This window comes from Trachemys scripta, chromosome 3 (assembly GCF_013100865.1).
Source record: "Trachemys scripta elegans isolate TJP31775 chromosome 3, CAS_Tse_1.0, whole genome shotgun sequence".
Taxonomy (NCBI): Eukaryota; Metazoa; Chordata; order Testudines; family Emydidae; genus Trachemys; species Trachemys scripta.
In genome coordinates, this window is record NC_048300.1 from 166,040,060 (window position 1) to 166,067,805 (window position 27,746).

Sequence of the window (27,746 nt, forward strand, 5' to 3'; positions counted from 1 at the left end):
GTACTATGAAGACAACACTGGCCAAGCGAACGAAATTATTGAGCAGTTTGTTAGAATACACTAAATATAATTTACAAGTATATTTTAAATAGGATTATGGAAGTACTTTTTTGTTAATACATACATTTAAAACACTTGAATTTTATATTTTAATGCTACTCACCTTCCCAAAGGCCCAATTGCCACTGTAAAATTTCCTCCAAGTGTAAGATTGCCACCTTTTGCAAAAGCTTCAACTGCTCTTTCATGGTTCAGTATTATTACTAAATCTGACACCTAGAAATCAAGTAAAAACAACTATATTTGCTACTTGAAACAAATATTTGAAAGTTCATCTATCTCAAGAAGGAAAGAACACAAACATGCAAATCTGTAGATCAGCAAAAACACAGGAGTATATAAACCATTTTCTGGAGTTAGCCAACTTCAAGATATCCTCCTAGTGAAAAATTAGACTAAGAAACTGAGCATTTTTATTACTCTTGATCATTTAAGTATTCTGGCAACATGGCCAAGGATGCAGCTAGAGGGTTTTTTGTTGTTGTTGCTGTTCTCTCTCTCTCCTCTTTGTCTACCATTCACCTGTCCTGAAAGATGGAAGCAACAGGAAAAAGAAAAAAAGTCATTGAGGAAAATACCTATGATTACAGTTTCCCATTATCAATGGAAACCCATTTTCTGGCTACTGCAAGCTGAATTATGAGGCTTTGCCAACTAAATGTTATACCAGTCTGACACTGATCACAGGAAAGATAATGGAGCAGCTGATACAGGACTCGATTAATAAAGAATTAAAAGAAGGAACTATAATTAATGCCACTCAACATAGGTCTATGGAAAATAGTTCCATTCAAACAAACTTGATATCTTTTTTGGTTGAGATTACAAGTTTGGTTGATAAAGGTAATAATGTTCATAAAATATATTTAGACTTCTGAAAGACATTAGACTTGGCACTGCACAACATGATGATTAAAAAATAGAACAATACAAGGTTAACATGGCACACATTAAATGGATTAAATGCTGCCTAACTGATAGGTTACTATAATGTAATGGTAAACAGGGAATCAGTATCAAGGTGGTATGTTTCTAGTGAGGTCCCACAGAGATCAGTTCTTGGCTCTATGCTACTTAACAATTTTATCTATAACCTGGAAGAAAAGCTGAAATCATCACTGATAAAGTTTGCAGATGACATTATTTGATTAAAATATGACCATATAGATTACTGTTGCAACCACTGTTATATATTTGCAATAAATCTTGTAAAAAGATTGTCAAGTAAGGTGTCTATGGAAATGTTATGATTTGCTGAATATGATTATGCTATTTGTATGCATGTATCATTCTTGTATTTGAAGTTGAGAGTATTGGCTCTACACCTGGATTTCAGGCCAATGGGGGCTGCAGGAAAGGCGGCCAGCACGTCTCTCGGCCCACTCCGCTTCCTGCAGTCCCCACTGGCCTGGAGCAGCAAACCGTGGCCAGTGGGAGCTGCGATCGGCCAAACCTGTGGACGTGGCAGGTAAACAAACTGGCCTGGCCCGCCAGGGGCTTTCCCTGAACAAGCGCCGGCCCTAGTTTGAGAACCACTGGTCTAGTGGAACTACAGGAACAGGTGTTAAGTCTTACCTAACGTAACATCTCTATTAATGATCTCAGAACTAAAATCTAATAAAATTTAGATAGGGTACTTAACTGAAATGTGTTACCAAAAACTAATTAATTAAATAAATATAATAAATTATAATAAATGATAACAAAGAACTAATACAAAGGGACCTTGACCCCGATCAGGCAAGGCACTTAATACCGTGCACTTTAATCTGGTACCAAATAGGTAGAAATATGAACAAGAAAACTGAACAATTTGGAAAATTACAACTTTACTATATTAGGTAGAAAATATACAGAGATATTTAATTGTGGGGAGGAGGGGGAGAAACCTAAAAAACACCAAAGAGGTACAAAAAAAATTTAGGATACATTTCAGAAAAAAAACCCCTTCCTAACAGTGAAACAGTTTCCCAAGAAAAGTATCTGAAGCCCTATCAATTGGGGCATATAAAACTAAGACTGAACTATACACCACTACATATACCCAAAGGAACAGGTTAGGTGATCTAATAAGTTTATTGCCTCTCTAATGTCTTTTGTTTTAGGATTCTAGGATCACAGAATAAATTTCTTGAACAATACACAAGCATTTAAAACTATGGTAACAGATAAACCTTGTAAAGGTCATATCAGACTAACTGAAACAATAGAAGAAATATATTGACTAATTTGAAAAATAATAAATATTAAGCATGTTGGGCTGGTTACGTATATAGCAATGGAAAATGCAAATGAAAACATCACATTTTATTGAAAATATAAAAAACATGGCTCCATGAATCACTGACCTTTAGGGAAAAACATCTTTAAGAAATAGTCCCTTGTTTACTCCTTCACTAGTGGTAAGGATACTATCAGGTGCAGAACTACATAACAGAAGCACATTACCAAAGAACAGAATAAACTCTTATAGATAGGCTTGGCAGAATTTGATTTTTATAATTCTGATAGATAATATTGATGTTTATTTAAGCATATTTAAATATTTTTATTGATTTTAATTTTCACAGTTGCGGGAAATTATGGGGTCCAGACAATTATTTAATGACAAATGCTGAGATTCAAAAGTTAAAGCTTTATAACCTTTAAAACACAAATTGTCAACATCACGTCTAAATATACAAAGTAAATATTCTTAAATCAACAAATCATACCTGTTTGTACTAATCCATTTGCTAGTCCATTTGTAACAAGCCTAATTCAAAAGCCTAAATCACTGTTGGTTTTTTTTTATTCTAATAAAACTTCTCAGGCAGCATTTTTCTTACTTTGGCTATCTGTAAATTTCCATGATCGTCCATGGACATTTTTTTATCAGTTTAAGTACAAACTTAAGTACAATTAAGTGATATGAACTGATTATTGGAACATAAGGTGTGCCATATGAGAGGCCAGTTGCATATGTGGAAAGTGTACCAAGATACTGCAGGTGCTAGGGAGAAAAAATTTCTGGAATAATTAGGTGCTATGTAGTTTAACAACTTTCAACCATAATTCTGCATTTCCTGGATTGCAAGTACTTTGATGTGTCAAACTTAACATTACATTATTGTTATGGAAGGGAGGAGGACATCTGTCATGTACTTTAATCTAAAGAAGTACACATAAACATTATATTGAGAACGAAAGAAAGAGCAAGTCCTGTTTGGCTACAAAAATACATATACACATATGTACAAACTAGAATTCCAACGACAAGGCATTTTTTTCTAGTCCGATAGCTCATGTGCACCACACTTAAAAAGTTGTCCCTTTGTCGAGAAATGTTATTTTTGGCACTACTCCAAGACTCAATACAACAAGTCCTGGGCATGAAACCAGTGTAAATTTAAATCCTTGACTGTTTCAGCAGGTTTTGCAAAGCCAGTAAGACAAGAATCAAAATATGTGGTTTTCTCTAGAGATCACTGTAAGAAACCTGACAGGTTTTATATTGGGTACCTCTCACTGTAGCAGACAATGTTTCACCAATGCCACTGAAAAGTTTATTACTTCATTTTCTAATGTTTAGAAACAGCATGCTCTATGTAAGAGCACACTTACAGTTGATATATGCTGGAGTAAGTAAGTGATTTGCACATAAAACTTCTTGTTAATTAACGTAATTCATGCATCTACTGTGCTTTTAACACTGTTTTTACTTAGCTAGGTTTAACTTTAAAAGGGGGCAGTTTTACCCATTTGTTTTTATGTAATTTACCTTCACTTGTATCCATCAATCCTTTTTTTTGGGGGGGGGGGGGGGCACTATACAGTTTCTCTTACCATTTCGCACTCACCGTTATCTCATTTCACTTTATCTGCAAACACAATCTGTATATAATCCTATCAAGACCAACTACAAAATCTTCTATCCCCTTTAATCTCACTTCTTTACCCCAGGTACAATATTTTTTTTTATCAAACAGGTCACTTGTTTCTACTCTTTAGAAATTTATTAATTAATGCTTAATTTTACTTCAGTTAATTAGCAAAGAGATCAGATAATAGTGTACAAATCTTCATTGCTGGATTTTTTACATCCCATTAGAAATATATCATTTTATGAAAACATGAGAAAAATTCATACTGTACATGCAATATTGTAAAATAAGTTTCAATTATAGTTCATGTACACTGAAACAATGCATATTTCAAGATCAATGGATGTAGCATAGAAAACTCTACTTTTGTAAGATATTACAAATGTATTTAATTCTTACCTCAATTCCAATTTCAAATCCACCACCAAGGCCAGCTATCCCTATTGCAGAAGGAGAAGACCAACCTGACCCACACAAAATAAGATACATATTACAAAATTTCAACCATATCACCATTTAACAGTAGTAAGTTCTGCCTTTTACAGAAACTAAAGGTCAACTAATACAATATGAAAAATATTACAAGTCATTGCATTTGACATACAAATTTTCAAACTGAAATCTAAAATATTACAAAGCTAAATATATTTTTTCTCTTGTTTTTAAAATGCGCCTCAAAATTTTCAGTGCCATCCAAAACTAAGTTTGAAAGTCATGTTTTCAAAGTAAAAACTGCTTTTCATGGAAGGCACCTGAAGAACTGGCAACATCAAGTAGATAGCAAATGAAAACAGTGCTGCCTGGGGACAGTTTGTTCGATAAATAATATTGCAATAGTAAAGAAAAAAATCCAAATTATAAAATTGCATTTCAATAGTTAAAAGGACATAATTACTGAAAAACAACAGTGCACATTGGAAATTTCACTGTAATTCTGATTACCATATCAAAGGGACACTTCAGAGACAGCACCATTTACACTGAAGAACTTTTATTTTAGGCCAACTGTCTGCATTTTTTTAAAATATATTAAGGTGCATGTTTTCAAAAGCATTTTTCAAACATCATGTATTTAGATTCAGTTAATCTTTTGGATACCAAGGCTTGTTTCAAAAAGTATCACAATACTTCACACAGAACATCAGAGGTTTGAAAATATGAAGGTTTATGTGTTGCATCAATGTAGCTAAACATTTTTGAATTAGTGCTCACATTTAAACCGACCAACAGAGCAGAAATCTATTGCATATTAAATATCTTCATTAGCTAAGGAACTATTTCATAACACTGTAGTGAGCTACTGCATATTGAATTCCTAATACATATTACTTAATGTTACTTACTGTAATACTTCAACTGGTAAATATTGATTTTAAACACAAACAACACTATTTCTAATTATAAATCAACAGAGACAGACAAATAAGCCTTGGTAACTTAGTAACAGTCTGGGAATGATGAGTGTCAGAAACACGATCGAACACTCTGAAATATTTTTCACCCAGGGCCATAAACAGAGTGGGGCAAGTGGCAGCCACGCAGGGCGCAAAGTCATAGAGGAAGAAAAATGGGGCAGAAAAATGCCCCAAAAAACAAGCAGGGGGTGCAAATATGATTGCTTACCCCATTCCTAAAATGTCTAGTTACATCTCTGCTTCCACCATTTCAGTGTAGCTCTGCCTCTGATTTAGGATTTTGTCCTTGACAGAATTCTTGGCATTATGTAACTAAAAGTTGAACTAGCTTCTCATAGCCACACAGGTGAAGAAATATTCAGGATATCAAAATGCTTATAGTTTTGACACCCAGTAAGCAGAACCTTTAGTTCAGCACTCATTATAGCTATTTTACAGTTTTTCTTTTGGACAGGATTCCTACCTGCCCCTCAAAAAGTCCCCAAGCCAGTATATTTGGTTATTTGGATGTAAATTGTTGCATTCTGGGTAGCTTTCCCATGCCCGCTGACAGCAATTCCGGGCCTCAGGGCAAAAAAGTCAATTGCCCCCCTAGAAAGGGATGGCTGAGGTTTACGATACTACTTTTTATCCTATTGATAACACATTAGAACCCACTACGCTTAAGTTGTGGTGTTGCTTGACCTAGTTATCTTTTTTTTCCCCCCAGTTACAGCACCAGTATTAAATAAACTGTGAAACTAAATGTAAGATGTAGAATTTGTTATTTTGAATTATATATTTAAATTAAATAAATACATTATGAATTAAATTAATTAATATATAAACATTTAAAGAAACACAAAGTAAGAAAACACCTAAAGTATCAACTAGGCGAATTAAACACCTAACTGTGATTCATGTGTAATCTAAAGGCAAGTAAAAAAACGATATACAAGATGTAACTGAATACGACCAACAAAGTTCAACTATACAATACCTGCACTACTGGTGCTGTGGGACATCAATACCCAGAGCAATGAGGAGATGGCAGGCATGGTGCGGCCACATCTATTGGGAGGCGGCCGGGGCGAAGGCAGAGGGAAAACCCATGCCTCATTCCCTGGTTGAGCGGTGGAGGTGGCGCATCATAATGCGCTTGTGATAGCAGCTGGTCAGCCAGTGACAGAATCAGTGAAAGGGTGGAGGGGGGTAGTCCCAGCTGCCTCTTGGCAAATTTAGGATGGCTCGAATGGGTGGCTGAACTTGCTGGCTTGTGTTTGGCGAGGAGCTGCAGCCCTGGGGGAGGAAATCTGGTAGCATAGAGGGAACTTGTTCCTCTTTAAAGTCTCCTCAGCCTGGCAGCCGGAGAGCCAGAGCAGGCAGCAAGCTCCATGATTCCCAGGCTGCTATTGCTGATGCTCTGACAGACTGCCAGACCAGCAGGGTGCAGCAGCACTCTAGCAAACTGTTACTGTAACCATGAGGGATGGCGCTCTGTATAGAGCGGCAGCAGCAGGAAACCGGATTTCTTTTTTGTAATCTTAATTTTTATTTAAAAAATACGTTATCTATCCCATCCACATGGGCCCTTTTAAATCACCGGGCTCCTGAGCAATTCACCCCTTTGCCCTCCCTGTCGGCAGGCCTGAGTTCTCCTAGAATAATAATCATGCGTATGAACTCCATAAGTAGTGCTGAAGATCGGCCTGTAAAAAGTTTTCTTCCTCAGGAGTGGTGCAAGGGCTGCGGTGAGAACTTCGAAATCAGTCCACTAAAAAGTAACAAGTTTAAAACTGGATTGTTTTCCCGACACAACATATAAAACTTACCTATGAAACTCATTTTCAAAAGATCACACGCAAATAATAATGATAATAGTATGTAGATACCCTACTACATTAAACATATTACAAGAGATATTAACCTTCATGCTTCAAAACAATTCTAAAATTGTTCATTATGGGGATATTACAGATTGTTCTGAAGGCTCTAGCACTAGCTATTGTTACACTGCATGTGCATTAGAAAATATCATACTGTCTTCCAGCAAAGATGCTGAAAAACCTAAGTCCAGTCAACAGTAGTGCTTGCTGCACTACTGCTGCCAGGGCAGGCACCAGCGCAGCAAGTGCGTGCCTGGGGCGGCAAGCCGCGGGGGGCAGCCTGCTGATCGCTGTGAGGGCGGCCGTCAGGTGGCCTTTGGCGGCGTACCTGCCAGGGCCGGCTCCAGGCACCAGATGAGAAAGCACGTGCCTGGGGCGGCACTTTTAAAGGGGCAGCATTCCAGCCAATCTTGGGGCGGCACATTCCAGCTGCCCTGCTGTTTTTTTTTTTTTTGCTTTGGCAGCCCGGTCTGCAGCTCTGGAGCCCCTGGCTGGCTCCCCATGCTCTGCCAGTCCCAGCCCAGCCGGGGCACGGACCCTGGCCTGGGGGGGGGGTCAGGAACTAGCGATCCCCGCCGCTCACCGTGCCACCGGGCTCCCTGGGACGAGCCACTGCCTGCCGCCTGCACCGGCCTCCGCTCCGCCCTTCACCCCCCTGCGAGCTGCCTTGACCACCCTCCACGCGTTCCCTGCAGCTGCTGGTTGTTTTTTTTGCTTCGGCAGTCCGGCCGCCCTTTTTTTTTTTTTTTGCTTGGGGCGGCAAAAAAGCTAGAGCTGGCCCTGGTGCCTGCGGGAGGTCCACCAGTCCCGCGGTTTCGATGGCTTGTACGCCGAAGCTGTGGGACCAGCAGATCACCCGCAGAAACACCACCGAATCCACATGACCACGGACCACCTGCAGGCATGCCGCCCAAGGCCGCCTGACTGCCATGCTTGGGGCGGCAAAAAAACATAGAGCCACCCCTCAGTGCTGCAATGTTGCTGGAAAACAGATACAAAATTTTCTAATGTAAAAATCAGCCTTAGAGACAGGCTAGTGGACTAGACAGATCGCTGGTTTGATCCAGTATGGCATTTCCTATGTTCTAGTTTATTAAAAGAAAAGAAAAAATAAAAGGAAGAAAGAAAAATGAATTACACTTATTTTGAAGTTTCCCCTGATGTAGAAAAGGAAGATACACACTCTAATTCTTGGTTTGACTGAGAAAATGTCACCTTACCTCCATTAGGAAGACGTGCTAATACAATGCCGCTGCCTCCTCGAGCTGTTACCAAAAATCCGGCTTTGATAACAGACAAAACTGCAAGGCCTTTAGCTTTAGCTATTACATTGGCTGAAAACAAATATTAATTATTTAAAATTAAAAATTAACATTTTCAGAAGAGCATAAAGAACATACTAAAACACAATCATGACTTAAAAAAACAGCCATATATTTAACAATTTTGAATAAGAAAGAGACTGAAATAAATTTATAACAAAAAAGTGAGCTAAATTAGTGAAATACAAAAAGAAATGGAGACTCAACATCCCTGCCTCAATGGATTTTTCAAGTGGAGAATTTTAACAGTAACAGAGTCCACGTTAATCTGTAATCATTTTATAAAAATGATTAACATCCCCATTGTTATTCAATACTTGGGCTCATAATAAAATGACATCAGAAAAGAAAATCTAGTTTTATTGTATATCTTTTGGAACACAACTAGTATAAATTAAAAGAAAAAAACGGAATATGGGACAAGGAAGGGAAATTAGAACACAGAGGGGTAAAAAGATAGAGATGGCAGGAAAAAAAAGGACAGTGGGAAACAGAGTCAGATGGCCTGATTCTCCTCTTATATCGTTTTATACTGGTTTAACTCCATTTACCTCCATTTTGATTTACAGTAGAGTCATAGGAAAATAATGTACAGAGATTATTTTTAGCCACATCACATATCTTAAAAATGTGTTTATTAAGGCTAGAATTCTATCTTGAGGATTCTGGTGATATTAACAAACTACTACAGATGTACAGGTTTTAATTACTATATCTGGTCCTCCCTATGTGCCAGTCTATACAGGGCAAATATGGAGCCCCAATCCACACCATGCAGATGTCCACCAACATAGCCACTCTTACAGTGACTTGCTAATGGGCAGAGATGGGATGGGGTGGGGAATAAGTTGTGAGAAAGATACAGCACAGGACCCCTGGACAAGAATGAATTTTACCTCTTAAGAGTAAATTCATTTCACAAAAATTATAGCTATAGGGTCCAGGTCTTCATTACACTTGGAGAAAATGCACAATGAACGCAGTAGGTAATCATGAAGACAATGAGAATTTTGCCCAAGTGAGGTCTGAAGAAGTGAGCCCTTCAATTGCAACAAATTTGTATCCTTACTAACCTGGTATGATCTTATCAGGTCCATTTCTGGAAGTTATTTCTGTAAATTCTCGTAATATTTTAGCTGCCTTTTTTGCTTCTGACTTCAAGTTGGAAGGTATAGGATTATTCACTGTAAAACACAATAGAAAATATATAATGTGACTATTGAAATTATACTCTTGGAGTCACAGTTTAAAAGAGTTCATCCTTTTTTACTGGTTTTTATTTTTAAAGTGACAAGAGCTACCTAACACAATAAACTAATTTGTATGTAGGAATCCTAAAAAATATACCAACCACCTAATAACAATAAAGACAAGAAGAAATGGTCTCCACTTTCTCTATACTTTATGCCACAAGCACTATTCTCTTCCTCAGAAGCCCTTTTTATTAAAAGGCCCTGAAAGTGAACAAATACAGGCTATTGTGGACTAAAGGGCATGAAGGAGCAAAATTCCAAAGGAAAAAGGCTTTCACAAAGACCATCCCATCAACAGCAACTTCTCTTTTATACCAAGAGGAATCCAGCTGAAAAACCTCTGTAAACTTCAGCTGTGGAAGTGCAACATAGGGAGAGGGAGAGCCTCGCAGGAAGGAAAACACTAATTCATTTAGGGTTTTAAATGTCAAACATCAGCATCAGCTCCACTCTGGAAACCTACAAAGCAGCCAATTTTTAATAAGAATGACAATTACATTCAGACCTTTCCATAAGTTAATTAGATTTGTTTCATTTAAGCAATTAATAGACAGAATGTTTGTCACCTGTTTACTAGCAATTATTACTTGTTTATAGCACCCCAAAAATATGTTAGGTGCTTCAAAAAAAAAAAATATATCAAATCACTGACCCTACCTAAAAGATAGTAAAATCGTAGGCTCCAATCCTGTAAACACATACTTAGGTGAATAACTTTATACATGTGAGTAGTAAAGAAGGTACCAATGTGAGATTTCTAAAGATAGATACAGCACTCGACCCAAGATTTAAGAATCTGAAGTGCCTTCCAAAATCTGAAAGGGATGAGGTGTGGAGCTTGCTTTCAGAAGTCTTAAAAGAGCAACACTCTGATGCCAAAACTACAGAACCCAAATCCAAAGGTGGCTCTAGCTTTTTTGCTGCCCCAAGCATGGCAGGCAGGCTGCCTTCGGTGGCTGCCTGCAGGAGATTCCTGGTCCCATGGATTCGGTGGCATGCTGCTGCCGAATTGCCGCCGAATCCGCAGGACCGGAGGATCTCCCGCAGGCATGTGGCCAAAGGCAGCCTGACTGCCGCCCTCGCAGGGACCAGCAGGGCGCCCCCTGCAGCTTGCCGCCCTAGGCACGCGTTTGGAGTGCTGGTGCCTGGAGCCACCACTGCCCAAATCACCAAAAGAGAAAATCAACCTTCTGCTGGTGGCATCTGACTCAGAAGATGAAAATGAACACGCGTCAGTCTGCACTGCTTTGCATCGTTACAGAGCAGAACCCGTCATCAGCATGGACGCATGTCCTCTGGAATGATGGTTGAAGCATTAAGGGACATATGAATCTTTAGTGCATCTAGCATGTAACTATCTTGCGACGCCAGCTACAACAGTGCTATGCAAATGCATGTTCTGACTTTCAGGTGACACTGTAACCAAGAAGCAGGAAGCATTATCGTTTGCAAATGTAAATAAACTTGTTTGTCTAATCAATTGGTTGAACAAGTAGGACTGATGGGACTTGTAGGCTCTAAAGTTTTACATTGTTTTATTTTTGAGTGCCCTTATGTAATAAAAATAACTACATTTGTAAGTTTGACTTTCATGATAAAGAGATTGCACTACAGTACTTGTATACGGTGAATTGAAAAATACTATTTCTTTTGGTTTTTTACAATGCAAATATTTGCAATAAAAATAAATATAAAGTGAGCATTGTACACTTTGTTTTCTGGGTTGTAATTGAAATCAATATATTTGAAAATGTAAAAAACATCTAAAAATATTTAAATAAATGGTATTCTATTGTTTAACAGTACCATTAATTGCGTGGTTAATCACGATTAATTTTTTTAATCGCTTGACAGCCCTAGCTCTTGTATTTTTTAATACAATTTTTTTAGTGGTTTCCAATTATTAAAACTTTTTTTTTTAAATTTCTATGAAGAGTTCTACAAAGGTGGGCCCAACCCACTATCCCTTGATTAGAAGATCTGGTTGTATTTCTACAACTTAGTGGATGAAAAACCTGCTTGAGAAGAGAGGAAGGAAAGTAGGGAATATGATCTATCTTCCATAGAGTGTCTGTCTCAGGCCTTGTCTACATGGGAAAGTGTATCTTTAGTTTATTCCAGTATAAACTGTCTTGCATCCACATAAGCGATTTTTTGTGTGTGTGCTTTATTTTGCATTTTATCCCACTATAACTGCTTTGGGAGAGAGAGAACTATTTTGGAATGAGTTATATTATAAGAGTTGTACTCCAATTTCAAATTAACTATATCACTTCAGGTAGAATAAAGCTGGAAACACACCACCATCAATGTTCGTAGTGATTTTGGGAGCAACAGTTCCATTTTTCATTGCACCTAGTTGCTAAAGTTCCTAGCACCATGGACCTCTCTAGACCAACCCCCCACATTAATTTAGAGAACTTGCCATGGTGATCAAACAAGCCTTGCATGATCATGAAAAAATACCTCTTTTTCTGCTGATGAACTCCAAGGCCTGTTTGGGGAGCATATGGGAGGGGAGCAGGGGGACAGACAAATGGAAGACATGTGTGTCCCATCAATGGTCCCGATACAATTCCGCAACCCCAAGCATTCACCGGAGATTATTCACAAATTTGTATTGCCAAGCTTTATTATCCAGGGCAGCAACACACATCTCTATGACAACAGTTCCGACAGTTGATTTTCAAAACCAAATGAATTAGCCACCGACTGGTAGCAAACAAAGAAGGCAAGCTTCTCTTGGAGCACATGTTTCTCTGCTTTGAGGGAGACTCACACATTGGTGCTCTGTCACCGTAGCACATGGCGAGCTCTACACACATGCTGAGGAAAGTGGCCTTCCATATCCTAAATTGCATGGACATTTTGGACATCCTATTGCCAATATATGTGGAGCACCTTGTCCATATAAACAATCATCATGATTGTGGTGCTCAGCAGTGCTTCCTCCACGTTGCCTGACAAGAGTTTGAAAATTTGTTCAATTATGAAAATTTCTACTGGTAACGAGCAAGAAGGAAACAGATGGAGTGAGCACAGGGAAGAATGGACTGAGTGGGAGTTAGTCACTACAGAGAAGTATGCTCTAAATTTAACTGTTAACAAAACAGCCGGTAGGCTAACAAATTAAACCTCTTAAAAACTTAAAATCCTGCCCCTGAAATATCAATACACCACCAAAAAGGGAACCAGGAAGACAAGGAGGAAACAATCATGGCTAAATGGCAAGGTTTGAGAGCCTATTTGAGCCAAAACAGAAATCCTTCAAGATTTGGAACTCTGACCCTAGTGAAACCAATAAACAGAAGCCTAAATTATAGAAGGCATTAAACAAGAAATTAAAGGGCCAAAATGGAGTTCAAAGAGCAAACAGTTAAAAGTATATGATCACTGGTGTGGGTGTTGCCTTCCAACATCTTGCTCCTTGTTCCTGTTTTGTTTCCTGTTCTTGATTAAGGCTGTATGTATGCATAGCATAGGGTGTACAGGTATTAAAGGCCCACTGCTACATATCTGCAGTTCAGACTTACATTTTGGTTAGACTGTTGCTAATCTAACGGGTTCTGGGTTATTACATCTTTTGATTAACAACCTACCTGCAGGTCTTGCTTTTGGGGGGGAAGGGGGGGAGAGAGGGTTTGGACTGCTATTCTGGGATGCATCAGAGCATAACATTATGGCAACAAGTGTTGCTAATGTGCAACCTATGCTGCCTGGACACCCTTAGGCTGATGACTAGCCAGACTTTATTCAGAATTTTGAAAACTATGTGCAGATCATGTAACTCTCTGATGCTGCTAGGTTACCCTTGCTGCAGAACTACTTAGGCCATGTTGACATTAATATTTATGATGTATTCCCGGAACCCAAGTCGTCCTTTGAGGCATCTGTGCAGTGCCTCAAGTATTTCAGCACTGGAGATTCTGTTCTAATAAAAAAGAAAACAGTTTTTGAAACTCACCAGCAGCTTAATGAAACCATATGTGAGCTTGCATGTCATTTGTGGAGTTGGCCCAGAATTGTGATTTTGGGGATGTTATGATGATATTTTTGTGACTGGCACAACCAATGACCACCTAAAGGACCCGTTAATGACTGAAGATGCTAGAATGGTAACTTTTGATGCTGTGGTTGCTAAGAGCAAGGCATTGGAAGGGGCTCGGGATGGAATATTGTGTCTGTCAGACTGCTGCTACCTTTGTGTCTATGCTTAAACCATCAGCTGCTCCTCCTACTTCTGTAGCCCAGTCATATGACACTATTTATTCCTGCTTCATGACCATGGCAGTAAACGTTGCCGAGTCGGCGGTTTCTGGTGTGGTAGTCCGGATCACTTGGCCAATTTCCCTCCCTGCCCAGCTAGCACTGCTATGTGTTGCGCTTGTGGAAAGGAAGGACACTATGCAGAGGTACACGGGTTCACAAAGACAGGAGGCACGAAGTTAGGGTGACCAGATGTCCCAATTTTATAAGGACAATCCCGATTCTTGGGTCTTTTTCTTATATAGTCTGCTATTACCTCCCATCCCAGTCCTGATTTTTCATACTTGCTGTCTGGTCACCCTACATGAAGTGCATGTGAAGCTGCATGAGACCACCTTTACTGGGATCCCTGATGTTCCCTTAGTATGATTTTCTCATGTGGCAAGGCACTGGAGCTAGTATTTGCTATCATGGATATTAATGGCCCTCCAATGAAGTGCATAGTGGATATGGGTGCTGATGTTAACATTCTCCCTTCTGGGTTAGTTCACATGCTGGACATTTGCCTCCCGACAGTGGTTAAAAATGTCTGGGATTTGTATTTGCAGACAGTGGCTAATGTTGTAAGTTCTGTGCTCTACAAAGGCATAGCCTTGACTGCAAAATTTTTACATTGTTCGGTGCACAGCTGTGAATGTCGTTCCATTATTGTCCTATGATCTGTGCTTACGGCTTGGTATTACCCATCAACTCACACAGGACACCTCACGTGTGTTTATGTCAGCTAGAATAGAAAGTGATATCCAAAACTATCATTCAAATACACCATGAGTTATTTAATGGTGATAGTGTTCTGTCCCTGGCATATTACTCCTGGGGGAATTTTGTACCAAAAATATAAACTTTCTGCACACAGTATTTTAAAATTTTGCAAATTTTATTTGTCAAAATAACACTACATAGTCACGCCAATTTCAATTATTTTGGTAATTTATTTCAAAATACCGGTCAGCAAGTACATCTGTGACAATACAGACACACAAGAAAATTCCCCCAGGAGTAGAGAGTTAAAGAAACCCCCATGATAACCCAGTTCCTGTTTCTCTGCCCCCCCATCCGCCAAGGCCAGCCCGGCCATGCCCTCTCCCCAGCCAATACACCCCACCACCACCACCACCCCGAGCCCAGCTGCGGGGCCCCCTCTTGCCCAGATACTCACACATCCTCCTGACCCAGAGCCCAGCTGCGGGGCCCCCTAGCCCAGATACCAGGACCCCCCTTCCCCCTCTCCCCAGAGCTTAGGTATCCAAAGGGGAAAACAGCCTGATGCTTGGTCCCAGGCTTGTGTGGAGTTGCCTGCATGCTGCCATTGCCTTCTCTCAGGGCATGCAGGGAACTACAGCTGTCGGGAACTCTCTAGTTCCCTCCCCCTCCCCCGGCAGTGTCTTCTATGTGCAAACTGGGCTCTGCCGGATCCAGCAGCCCCTAGTTGCGGCCAGCAGCATTGCAGCCCATTTCTGTGCACACAACATTAGTTTCTGCAAAATTCTGCATTGCACAGTGGCACAGAATCCCCCCAGGAGTAGAATATGCGTACTCTCTACAGCTGGGATTTGAGTACCAAGCCTTTTGCACCACCTGCACGTTGTGTATCTCCTGTATTTGTGCACAAGATCCAAGCAGAAATGCAAAACATGAAAGATAATGGTATAATTCAGGAGGTGGAAGGACCTATGGATCAGAGCTCATTTCTTGTTTAACCACTTTATTTGCTACTTTTGGCCTAGCAGAGAGCATTGTTTCAGATAATAGGACACCTTTTGTATCAAGACAGTTTGAAGGCTGACAAATATTGGAATAGTACATTACGAATCTGCTGTGTACTATGCCCAAGGAAATGGCATAGTGGAGAGAATGCATGGGACTCTAAATAAGTATGTAGTTCACATACTGGAGGATCATCAAGATGCAAGATTGCATTAAGTCATGCTTTATACAATATTAGGAGTACCCCTCATGAAAGTATTGGCGAAACCTCATTGTATCAGCTCTTCAATCAACCTATGAGGATCAAGTTCTCTATGCTGATGGAAAAGGTTCATCCAATCTCTTAAAAAAAAAATTAAATTAATGGAGACATCCCATCTCCTAGAACTGGAAGGGACCTTGAAAGGTCATCGAGTCCAGCCCCCTGCCTTCACTAGCAGGACCAAGTACTGATTTTGCCCCAGATCCCTAAGTGGCCCCATCAAGGATTGAACTCACAGTCCTGGGTTTAGCAGGCCAATGCTCAAGCCACTGAGCTATCTTATCCCAGGTGAGTTATCTTCACTATCCTTAAAGCCGAATGAGGTAACTAGAAAATATGCAAGTTTCAACAAGTGTATCCATGCAACACTCCCAGTATTCTATCTCAACAAACAGTGTGTGTTAGGTAAGGGTTTGTAAGTGTTTTCAATACTCATGACATGATCTTGCAGGCTGCCTGTGATGGAGTGTGGCAAGTGCATTTAACTAGCAAAATATACTGTCTGCAGAAAGGGGAACAGATAGGGAAGAGGATGCTCTTTCTGTGTATGATTATGTAATGTGGCCAGTTGGGGAAGTTGCACCATAGCAATAGCATCCACTTCTTGAGCTGCAGTAGAGATATAACTTATGGCCATAGGATCACCTCGTGCCTCTGGCCAACTACTGTGAACTTTTCAGGAGAAAGGAAAGAAATTGTGATGATTGGGGTGTGTGTTCTTTCTATTCCTGCTCTCTGAATTCAGTGTTCCTGTTCAAGGTTGTTTGTGTGCATAGCACTGGGTGGGTGTAGCTACTCAGGGCCTGCTGCTACATATCTGCTGTTCACTTACGTTTTGTTCAAACTATTCCTGACCTAACTGATTCAAGGTTATTAGGTAGTTTGTCAATCAAAAAGTGTGTCTCTTGCTTCTTTTTTGGACTGCAATTCTGGGATGCATAAAAGTGTAACAAGATGTAAAAACAAACAAAAGATTTTTTTAAGTATGTCAGAAGCTGGGGGCCTGCAAAAGAATCAGTGTGTCCGCTCTGGCTCACCTGGGATAAGAGGGAAAAATTAAGGAAGAAAAGAATAAGGCAACCGTTTCTTTGCATCAGTCTTCACCACTGCAAATATGAAGACAATACCTACTCCGGACCTGCTCTTTTGTGGTAATAAATATTAGGTACTTTTAGTCACTGAGGCTTCAGAAAAAGTGGACTGGACAGCTGGTCTGACTAAGTATGGAAATTCCTGTGTTCCTATGTTACTGAACAAAGGCAATGCTATCAATAGTTTGAACAAGGAAAGTACAGTGAGTGCCTCTGCAATCAAAATAAAGTATTAGGGCTCTTAAAACAGTTTTGGTTTCTGTTTGAATTCCATAATACTAGTTTGGACCACACTTGATAACATTAAGGTGTGCCTAGAAGAATTCTGAAAGAGGAAAGAATCCCTTTGATGGTATCCTGTAGTTCAGGAGAGCATAGCATATTTTCATAATGGAAAAGCTCAGAGACAATCTGAGACAGAACAAAGTAATTCTTACAGATCTGACTACCTTTGCACAATACGAATGACAGACAAAAGAAATAGGAAAGAAACCCAGGAAATATAGAAATCTGTTTGTCTTATAAAAAACATCAATGTTTGTCCAAGCACTATATAGGAATCATAGAACTGAGAATTACATTGAAGCTCTTTGGGACAAAAAATGTCCTTCTACCCCATTTATATAGGGACTAGGAACAATGGGGAACCAATCCTAATTGAGACTTCAAAATGCTACTACAATAGAAATAATAATATTACATTTCTGCTCCATCTGAGTTCCTATTCCCACAATTTTCATAGGACTGCATTGTAATTTGAAAACTAACAATGATTTTTCCTTGAATTTGCTCAAAGAAGTTTACAATATATTTTGCTATTTAATAAACTACAGCATATCATCATGCTACTGTAACCCATGCCTGCTTGGTGTGGCACTCTGTCCTCCTCCAGTGGCAGCTACAGATTGATGAGTTGGCTACAGCCTCAACTAAGAGAGGTGTCTTGTAGCTCATGCAGTAGAGGTTCATGCATTAAGCTCCATAGGTCCCAGGTTTGATCCTGGCCAAACGACTACTGGGGTCTGTTGGTATTACGCTACCACAGCAATTTTTGTTCCTAAATACCTTATAGTAAGAAGACTTTACAGAACTTTTACTTACTTATTTTTCTAGTCAGCATGTTGTACCACGCTGGTTGTATAATAAGAATTGTACAGTAGCCTCTCTTTCCATTGCACATTCTTCACTAGTAGCTTTTAAGCATGCCTTGCATTAATATACATAATTGTTTGGTTTGTATTCCACCAGTGTTCAGGAAAGAGACATAGCAAAAAGCAGTAAGACAATAATTTCCATCTAGAGGATTTACAATGTCATGATCAGTGAATGCCCAATGAGACCAAGTTTCATTTACACAGTGCTTGATGATGAAGGAAGAAGACAGAGCCCATATGAGTCAGCACCACATACTGCAAAGGAGAACATCATGGGAAAATTGATTAACTACTTAATTTGCAAGCTTATAAAGCAAGTGCATCAGCCTCTCATTTAGATTCTAGTAGTAACATATTGTGTTGACTGAATATTTGAATAGAGAGCAAAACATATTTGGCATAATTGTCTGAGTGAGGTATAGTATGTACAAAAGTTATTTCATTCTTTAAAAACTAATTCTGATCTAATCCCAATTTTATGAATCTATGAACCAAAGAGTAAACAAATATGGTAGAATTCTCAAAACTTGACTGTCAACAGAAATAAGAACAGTTTACACAGGAGATGGGAGATGTAAAAACAGGTACAGACAAGGTCTTGTGTGACGATCTTGTATGCACAATAAGTCAATTTTGAAGAGTATAGTTGGAAAAGTCTCTGCATTTGGATTCAAGACACAAAAGAACAGAGAAATGACTGAATATCAGCCATCAAAAACCAAGAATTATTTAAATTTAATTAAGAACCTAGAAAAACAAGCTAACAGCGTTTAGTGGAATGCGTAGCAATTCAGAGAAGCTACAAATACCAATGAGTACAGCAATAATACAAAAACTCAGAAAAATGAGCAGAAAACAATGCAATAAAATAGCTTTTGGACAAGCTGAAGCTCATACAGTCAAGGAAAAAGTACTCAGAGGTATTTAATGGGAAGGAGAAACCTCAAAAGCAAGACAGAGTGATAGTGGGGAGAAAACTGACCACCTTACAATTCAATGCAGCAATAAAAAAAAAAGTCCATGTACAGAAAACAGACATTTTAAAATAAAACAGAAGCTTTTACAGGCACTGATGGGTGAAAAAAGTGGCAATAGGATGGTTTCTTCCTTTGCTTTTCCTTTATTAGCTCACTTTCACTTCAGTGAACCTGGCCTTCTCTTACATGTTACCTTGCTTCCTAGAAACTTCACCTCTTTTTATTGTATTAGGGTTTTCTACTGGTTCCTGTGACACTAAGCACCCCTATATACACACCCTATACACTATTGTAATAATCTTTGTACAAAATATGCTCTGTGAGGTATCAGTTGAAAATTGATAACTCACTGATTATTAATATTCTTGCGTGATGTATATACACGATGGGTATTAACAGTTACGGATATATGCTGGAATAACTAAAGTGTGCATAGACCAGGTATGTCATGGGAGTTATTAAACAGGTCTATCCTAAACAAAGAAATGAGTGTTTACCTCAGTTTAAATAAACTGCAGTAAACAGACCCATCAAGCTAACAAGGGGTGGAGGCAAACCTAACACTAGCAAGTTCGGGAAAGGACAGTATGGCATCTATATCCAGCAGGAGAGAGAAGTTTGGTCTGAGTTTTACTTTTCAGAAGAATCTTTTGCAAAGGCATGGGGGCTGAATCTCAAGTGATAAATAACTGAATCAAATGATTGAATACAATATTACTGTAGTATACAATGCATAGAGTGAGCTCTTTTCTGAAAGCTAATGACACATTTTACAATGATATTAATCACCAGGGTATGTATTAATATTATAGGAGGAATTATGAATGCCCATTGATATGATGATTTAAAGAGTGTGGTAGAACAAAGAAGGAACAGCTCCCACCCAGACAGGATGGGGGCAGCTATTTACCTATCTCTTACGTAAATTATACATGGTAGAATCAAAACAATGGAAGCCCAATTTACATGCAGGGGAATGTGAAGCCCACAGAAAGGGGAGAACAGCATGAGGTCATCCTGCCTCTTGAAACAAGTTCATTGAAGTTTGAAAGATATACGGAAGGACAGAGTCCATCTTGGCACCCATCACTAGACGGACAAGGGAACAGAGCTCTTGCAAGCTGAGAAAGTTGGGTCCTTCAAGCAAGTGGGAAGTTGAAATCTTTGGGAACTGAATATAGGTGAGAAGCCTGCTTGGGCAAATATTGTATCTTGCTAGATTAAATTTTAGACTTTTAGAAGCACATTTTATTTTGTTTTACTTGTAATTATCTTGATTCTTTATACTTGAACTCACTAAATCCTTTGCATATTTTGTAAATAAATTTATTTCTTTTTTATCATAAACCAACTCAGTGCTGTCTTTAAATGAAAGTATGTATTTACCCCAGTAAGTTAAAAAGCTGTGATGTGGTTTGGTTTCTTTACAGGAGCTACGAACCTTATTATTTCTCTAAGCTGTCCAAAGAGGGGTGGACACATGGTATTGGGGAAATTCAGGACTGGAAGTGTGTTAGAGTCACTGTGCTGGTTGTAACCAAGGCTGGTGGAAGCCAGAGTGGGGCTATATACTGGGGTTCACAGCTGCTGGACCAGGACTAAACTAGCAGTTTGCAAAGTTTTTGAGCTGAGCCCCCGCTTTGAGTTACAATTTTTGCTTGAGCCCCTCCCAACCCAGACAAAAATAAACACCTGCAAAAATATGCTTGGTAGCCTACTCAAACCTAACAGTGACCTTAACCCAACTTTAATTAAAATTACCTATACTTGTAAGTTTCAAATACACAGATACCTACCAATGGCACAGCCAAGGCTTCCTCAGCAGGATGCTTCTACCTTGCAGCCAGGCTGCCCCACCTGCCCCTCTACACCTCCCCCATCAGGTTTTCAGGGTGGGGGAAGGCAGGTGCGACAGTATCTAGGAACGGAGCCAAAGCTGGGAATGGAGGCTGCCGGGAGAAGAAATCAACACAGCCATGGAGGATGCTGACATTGTCTCACAGGGTGGGTGTCCCATTATGGTGAGTCAGGAAGTTGGGGGAGTGTGACATGGTTTGGACCCCCTCCCAGTCCAGGACACTACCTGATGTACTAGGGTTTCACTGAGCCTCTCCTGCTCCACCAGCCTGAATTCCCTCTCCGTTTTGCTGAATTTGGCTCTCCAGCCTCTTGCAGTGCACACACACAGATAGGGTGTGGTTGATTCACCAAGTGACCCAGCTGCAGACACAGACTGAAGTCAGCTCTGTATGAGAGGACTCACCCAGCACTCACATGCTGTGACAATGCGGTTCTGGCGGAACCCAACTGAGAGTGCCAACTCAGGACAAATTGCTCAAATAGGGCAGTTACAGCCCAAGGCTGGGGTTTTTTCCACCTCTAAGGTAAACCAAACCAGCCAGACTAAGAGGACTTCAGTCTCACCCCACTGGCTAACCGCAAGTCTCACAAGCAATCTCCTTAGACATTCCAGTTTCCCAGTATTACCACCAGTACCACTCGTTATGGGGACAAATGGTTATGAAAACCAATACCCCAGTAAAAGAAAAAGGTTCTCCTGATCCCAAAGGACCAAGCCCCAGACCCAGGTCAATATACAAATCAGATCTTACCCACAAATCACGCTGTTGCCAATCCTTTAGAATCTAAAATCTAAAGGTTTATTCATAAAAGGAAAAAGATAGAGATGAGAGTTAGAATTGGTTAAATGGAATCAATTACATACAGTAATGGCAAAGTTCTTGGTTCAGGCTTGCAGCAGCGATGGAATAAACTGCAGGTTCAAATCAAGTCTCTGGCATACATCCCCCGCTGGGATGGGTCCTCAGTCCTTTGTTCAAAGCTCCAGCTTGTAGCAAAGTTCCTCCAGAGCTATGAAGCAGGATTGAAGACAAGATGGAGATGAGGCATCAGCCTTATATAGTCCTTTCCAGGTGTAAGAACACCTCTTTGTTCTTACTGTGGAAAATTACAGCAAAATGGAGTCTGGAGTCACATGGGCCAGTCCCTGCATACTTTGCTGAGTTACAAGGCGTGTCTGCCTTCTCTCAATGGGTCCATTGTATAGCTGATGGTCCTTAATGGGCCATCAAGCAGGCTAAGCAGAGCTGACACCAGTTTGTCTGGGATGTCACCCAGCAGCATAGCATAAGTTTGAAATACAGACAGTATAGAGCCAATATTCATAACTTCAACTACAAAAGTGATACACACATATAGACAGCATAATCATAACCAGTAAACCATAACCTTGTCTTAGACACCCCATTTGACCCCCTTTATACAAGATTTGCGTGCCACTACAGGACCTTGGTTGCAACAATGATCTATATGGTCCCAGATTATATCAATAACGTCACACATGCACACCCCTTTTGGGAGATAAGCCCAAAATAATACCGTCTTGCACTCCATTTCTATGACAGAGTAATTCTGTTCAGTGGGGGACAGCTTTTTACTTAGGAAGGCAATGGGGTGCTTTTTGTCATCCTCCCGTTTGCCAGTGTTGGATGCATCAGTACATAATTCAAAACTCTTATCAAAGTCAGGGCTGGCTAGCACTTTGCAGACAGGAGTGCCTTTACCTTATCAAAACCTTTCTGGCACGCCTGACCAAATCACCTTAGTAGGTTGATTCTTTTTACATAAGTCCGTGATTGGGGATACAATGGCGCTGAACCCTCCCCGTCCTGTAATAGTTTGCCAACCCTGTGAAGGATTGGACCTGCCTTTTAGTTTGGGGCACAGACCAATATACAATGGCTTCCAACTTAAGAGGGTCAGGGGATATTTGCCCCCAACCCCTAAACCAATGTCCTAGATAAGGGACTTTGGCTGCACCTATCTTTCACTTAGAGGGTTTTATGGTTAGACCAGCCTCTTTGAGCTTTGACAGCACAACCCCCAGGTGCTTCTTGTGGTTATCCCATGTGATGCTGAATACAACTATGTCATCTGTATATGCCCTTGCGAAGCTCTGTAAACCGTTTAACGCTTTGTTGACCAGTCTCTGGAAGGTTGCACCAGCATTGACCAAACCAAAAGGTAACACTGTGAATTCATAGAGCCCTATATCAGTGATAAAAGCAGATTTTTTCTGTGCCTGCCAATAACTTCTAGTTAAATCAAAAATACTGAGGTATTTGGCTTGGCTCAGCACATCCAGCATATTGATTCTTGGCATGGGGTACGCGTCTGTTACAGTAACAGCATTAAGTTTTCTATAGTCCACACAAAATCTTACAGCACCATCCCTTTTGGGGACCGAGACCACAGGGGATGCCCACGAGCTATCAGATTCCTTAATTACTCTCAGATATTTGTATCTCTGTATGAATTTGCTCTTTCACCCTACCGGTGGCCCTATAAGGCCTGGAAAGGAGGGGTTGTATCCCTTTGGTGAGGATTTTATGGGATAGCAAGTGCGTTCTCCATGGCTTGTTGGAAAACACCTCGCCATACCCTTTCCCTTTTTTTTTTTAAATGAGATTGAGGGGGTCCCCTCACTTTTCTCCCATATAGAAGGTCAAATGGAGACAATCCTGTGGACTCTTGGGGTACCTCCCTGTAAGCATACAGCAGGAACGACAATAACTTGTCCCAACTTTGGCCCCTTTTCTTGGCATACATTCCCAGCACGGATTTTAGGGTCCCATTGAACCTTTCCACCAACCCACTGGGGGCAGTCTTAAGTTGTTTCACTCCACACACCTTCAATAGCTCGTTGAATAACTGCAACATAAAGTTTTCTCCCCAATCAGACAAAATCTCCTTAGGGAAGCCCATTTTGCTAAATGTACTGAGTAGGGCTCTTGTAACTGTCTCAGCTTCTATATTAGACAGAGTGGCCGCCTCAGGGTATCTAGTGGCAAAATCCACCACCACTGAGATATACTTGTTCTCTCTCCAAATGGGGCGTGGCATAGGACCCACCATGTCCATTGCCATCCTTAGGAATGCCTCCTGTATGATAGGTAAGGGACGCAGGGGAGCTTAGCTGCAAATTCCTGACCGCTAATACTTGGGAAAATGTTCTCAGACACTGACAACATCTCTCCTACCCCCAGCCCTGGGGACCTATTGCTTTCAGTTGGTCAGAGGCCTGACTCTGCATCTCCCACACCTGGAACCATGCTGCCATCCTGCACTGGAGTGCCAGTGGAACCCTCACCCACCTGCTCTGTGGATTCTAAGGTTCCAACACCCTTCTCCGGGCTTCCCTCCAAGACACACACCTCCGTGCTCCCTAGAGCAGAATCTATCCCTGGTTTAGCTGCGACAGGCTTGCAGCCACCAGCTGGAACAGCCTTCTCACTGATAGGCAATACACTCTCCTCCCCCTTCGAGGGCCCTACACAATATTCCTTCATGCTGTGAGTTACCGCACCAACAGTCCCGGCCTTGTGGAAAAAATTGTTCCCTACCAACATGTCTACCGGGATGCCCTCTAGGATCCCTAAAAGTAAATCACCTTCCAAACTTTCCCACTCCACACAAACCTTTGTAGTGGTATGGGGAACCTTTCCGGCCTCACCCCCTTAATACTGTCCGTTTGCCTCTGGGACCACACTTGGTCGAATCAGGGAGAACTGGGCCCCAGTATCCCTTCAACCCAGGCACTCTGTGCCATCAATCTTGACAACATTAATGTGCTCCTTGTCTGGTTCACCAGGTCTGGTGTCCATCATGCAGGTGTGATAAATTGTGGGGGTACCCTCCGGGACTGAGGACAACTGAGCCAACAGGAGATCGGGGGAGGGAGGGGGGCTTATTTTCCTTCAATTTGGGGCAGTTATATTTCAGGTACTCTGTAGAATTACAAACTTTCACTCATTTTGCTGCTTTTCCTGTTCTTATTTCTCTTGCCCGAAATAAGCAAAGAATCCCCATCAGGTTCCCTTCGTTTGACCTTTTGACCGCACTCCTGTCCTGTTATTTCATTAGTTGTCCCCTGGAATCACTTGGCTTCCAGGTCCTGTGGATCCTCCCCTTCCGCCCACCCACTTCCCGGATCTCAATAAGATAAGCAAATAGAAAATAACAAACCAGTAACCACTTTGTCTGTTCTCTAGCCAACACACTTGAAATCACCACCAGTGTTTCAGAGCAATAAGCTGTGCGCATTACCCTGCTTGACTACGCCACTGTGACGGGTTGGACCCCGCCGTCCAGGATGCCACCTGATGTACCGGAGTTTCACTGAGCCTCTCCTGCTCCACCAGCCTGGATTCCCTCTCCCTGTTTTGCTGAATTAGGCTCTCCAACCCCTTGCAGCATGAGCACACAGACACACACGCAGGTAGGGCCACACCCAGCTGCAGACACAGACTGAAGTCAGCTCTGTGTGAGAGGACTCACCCAGCATTCATGTGCACACCCCTTTTGGGAAATAAACACAAAATAATACTCTCTTGCACTGTATAGAAAAATCTGTACAGCACAAGCTAATAGAAATTCACCCTCCCCCTCAATGTGGAGAGAGATGTACACAGTTTCTTGCCACCCCCCAGATATAAATTGCACAAACTGGGTTATATTATAAACAAGAAATAAGTTTATTAAACTACAAAAAGGTAAATTTTAAGTGATTATAGGCGATAACAAACAGATCAAAGTAGATTACCTTCGTAAATAAACAAAAACTGCAAACTGAGTTTAACATACTAGATAGGTAAGATATAAATTAGCAAATTCTCACCCTGAGTGATAAACAGATTGGAAGATTCTTAAGTTGCCTTGGCTTTCCCAGGTTTTCATACACAGGCTAAAAATCCTTCCAGTCTGGGACCATCACTTCCCACAGTTCAGTCTTTGTTCCTCAGGTGTTTCCAGGTGTGTTGTTGCAGGGAGAGCAAGGTCCCCCCCATAATGTAATTTCCCCCCTTTTATATCTTCTCCCCACTTGCTGGAAAGCTCTTTTTCCTGTGACCTGGGTCAAACAGTTCCCACTGTGTAGTGCTATCTCTGAGAAGTTTTTATTGTATGCAGTTCCTAGGGTAATCCTTGAGCGCATTTCCTCAATAAGCCAGTAACATTGTTTGGCCTTTTTACTGTCATACCTGAAAGGCTACTTGTGGATGTTTTCAATCTCAGAACATGTTTCAGCAATACATACATAGCCAAACTTCATAACTTCGCACATGACAATAGCACGTACAATCCAATGAGATATTATTTTCTAGCAGATCAAGACTTTTAGACTGACACCTCACAAGGCATACTTTGTGTAAGACATATCCTAATTACATGACAGTGGTAAATCTTGGGGTGTCAGGGTGTAACAGAGTGCTCACTCCCTGCCCCCCCCCATGGGGGCTGCCCTGAACCCCGCCATGCGGGCTTGACATGAGCCGCCTGGTGTTGCCACTCGCCCCCTCTCCCAAATGTTCCTCCATGCCCCCCTAGGTGGGCACACCCCACTTTGAAAACCTCTGGTCTAAGCACACAGACACGCAGGGTGTGACCTGCATGCTTGTAAGCCAGTTGTGAGTGGCCCAGGCTGGGAGCTCCAGCAGCAAAGCATTGTGAGGCACCCAGTGTTACAGGGTAAATGGTAACAACCCCTCACTGGTCTTGATTGCGCTCCAGGATCATCAGCGGTACCATCACTGACAATGTATTGTTCTCCATTTTCTCCTCAATGGAGTCCTGGAGATGTCGCAAATGTACACACAATACAGGGAGTCCTCGGACTTACGATGTCTGATTTACGTCGGATGCCACTTACGACGCTTTTCAGTTGACTGCCCGTTTTGCCCCTACGATGCTTGTTTCGCCCTTACGACAAAAGCAGGCAGGGAGAACAGCACACATCACATGCTGAGCCTCAGCCAATCACTGATTTCACTATTCAAGCTTTCTGATTGGCTGAGCCCAGGGCAAGGCTACCTGGCAAAAAGCTACCCTGGCCGTGGAATCAGACAAGCGACTGCAAGGGACCTCCTTCCAGCTCCATTCATTATAATGCGACCACAACGTTATTTACAAGCAACTCTGAAAAAAGCCAGCTCAATTCTGCATAGTATGTTTCCAGCATTCTGAGTAGCCACCTGCCTTGCTGCCTGTCTGCCTAGCCTGCGTTGATGGCATTCTGAGCAGCCTGCCTTCCTGCCAAACCTGACGCCCAATTGCTGTTTTTTGTGGTTCTAATTTTTTTTTTTTTTTTAAAGGCAGAAAAGCATGAATCCAGTGAAGGTGATGTTTCTTCTTCTAAGGCCTAGTCTATATTGGGGGTGGGTAGGTGAGAGAAATCAATCTAAGTTACACAGCTTCAGCTACGTGAATAACGTAGCTGAAGTCTCGTACTTAGACCTACTCACCACGGTGTCTTCACTGTGGTGAGCTGACTGCTGCCGCTCCCCCGTCGACTCCGCCTGCACCTCTTGCGGCGGTGGAGTACAGGAGTCGATGAGAGAGATCTCAGGGGTCGATTTATCACATCTAGACTAGACGTGATAAATCGACCCCAGCTGAATCGATTGCTGCCGCCAATCCGGCGTTTAATGTAGACAT

The 27,746-nt window shown here is 41.2% G+C and overlaps 1 protein-coding gene across 1 annotated transcript in view; it reads right to left on the bottom strand.

The window, feature by feature from the left end:
• Positions 1-27,746, bottom strand: part of SH3YL1 (SH3 and SYLF domain containing 1) — a 93,401-nt gene that overhangs the window by 45,292 nt on the left and 20,363 nt on the right. Inside the window, exons 2-5 of the mRNA XM_034766400.1 lie at positions 9,599-9,709; positions 8,424-8,537; positions 4,323-4,387; positions 164-276 (exon numbers count right to left, since the gene is read on the bottom strand). Of these exons, the coding sequence (XP_034622291.1) occupies positions 164-276; positions 4,323-4,387; positions 8,424-8,537; positions 9,599-9,709 (403 nt within the window). The remainder of the gene's footprint in view (positions 1-163; positions 277-4,322; positions 4,388-8,423; positions 8,538-9,598; positions 9,710-27,746) is intronic.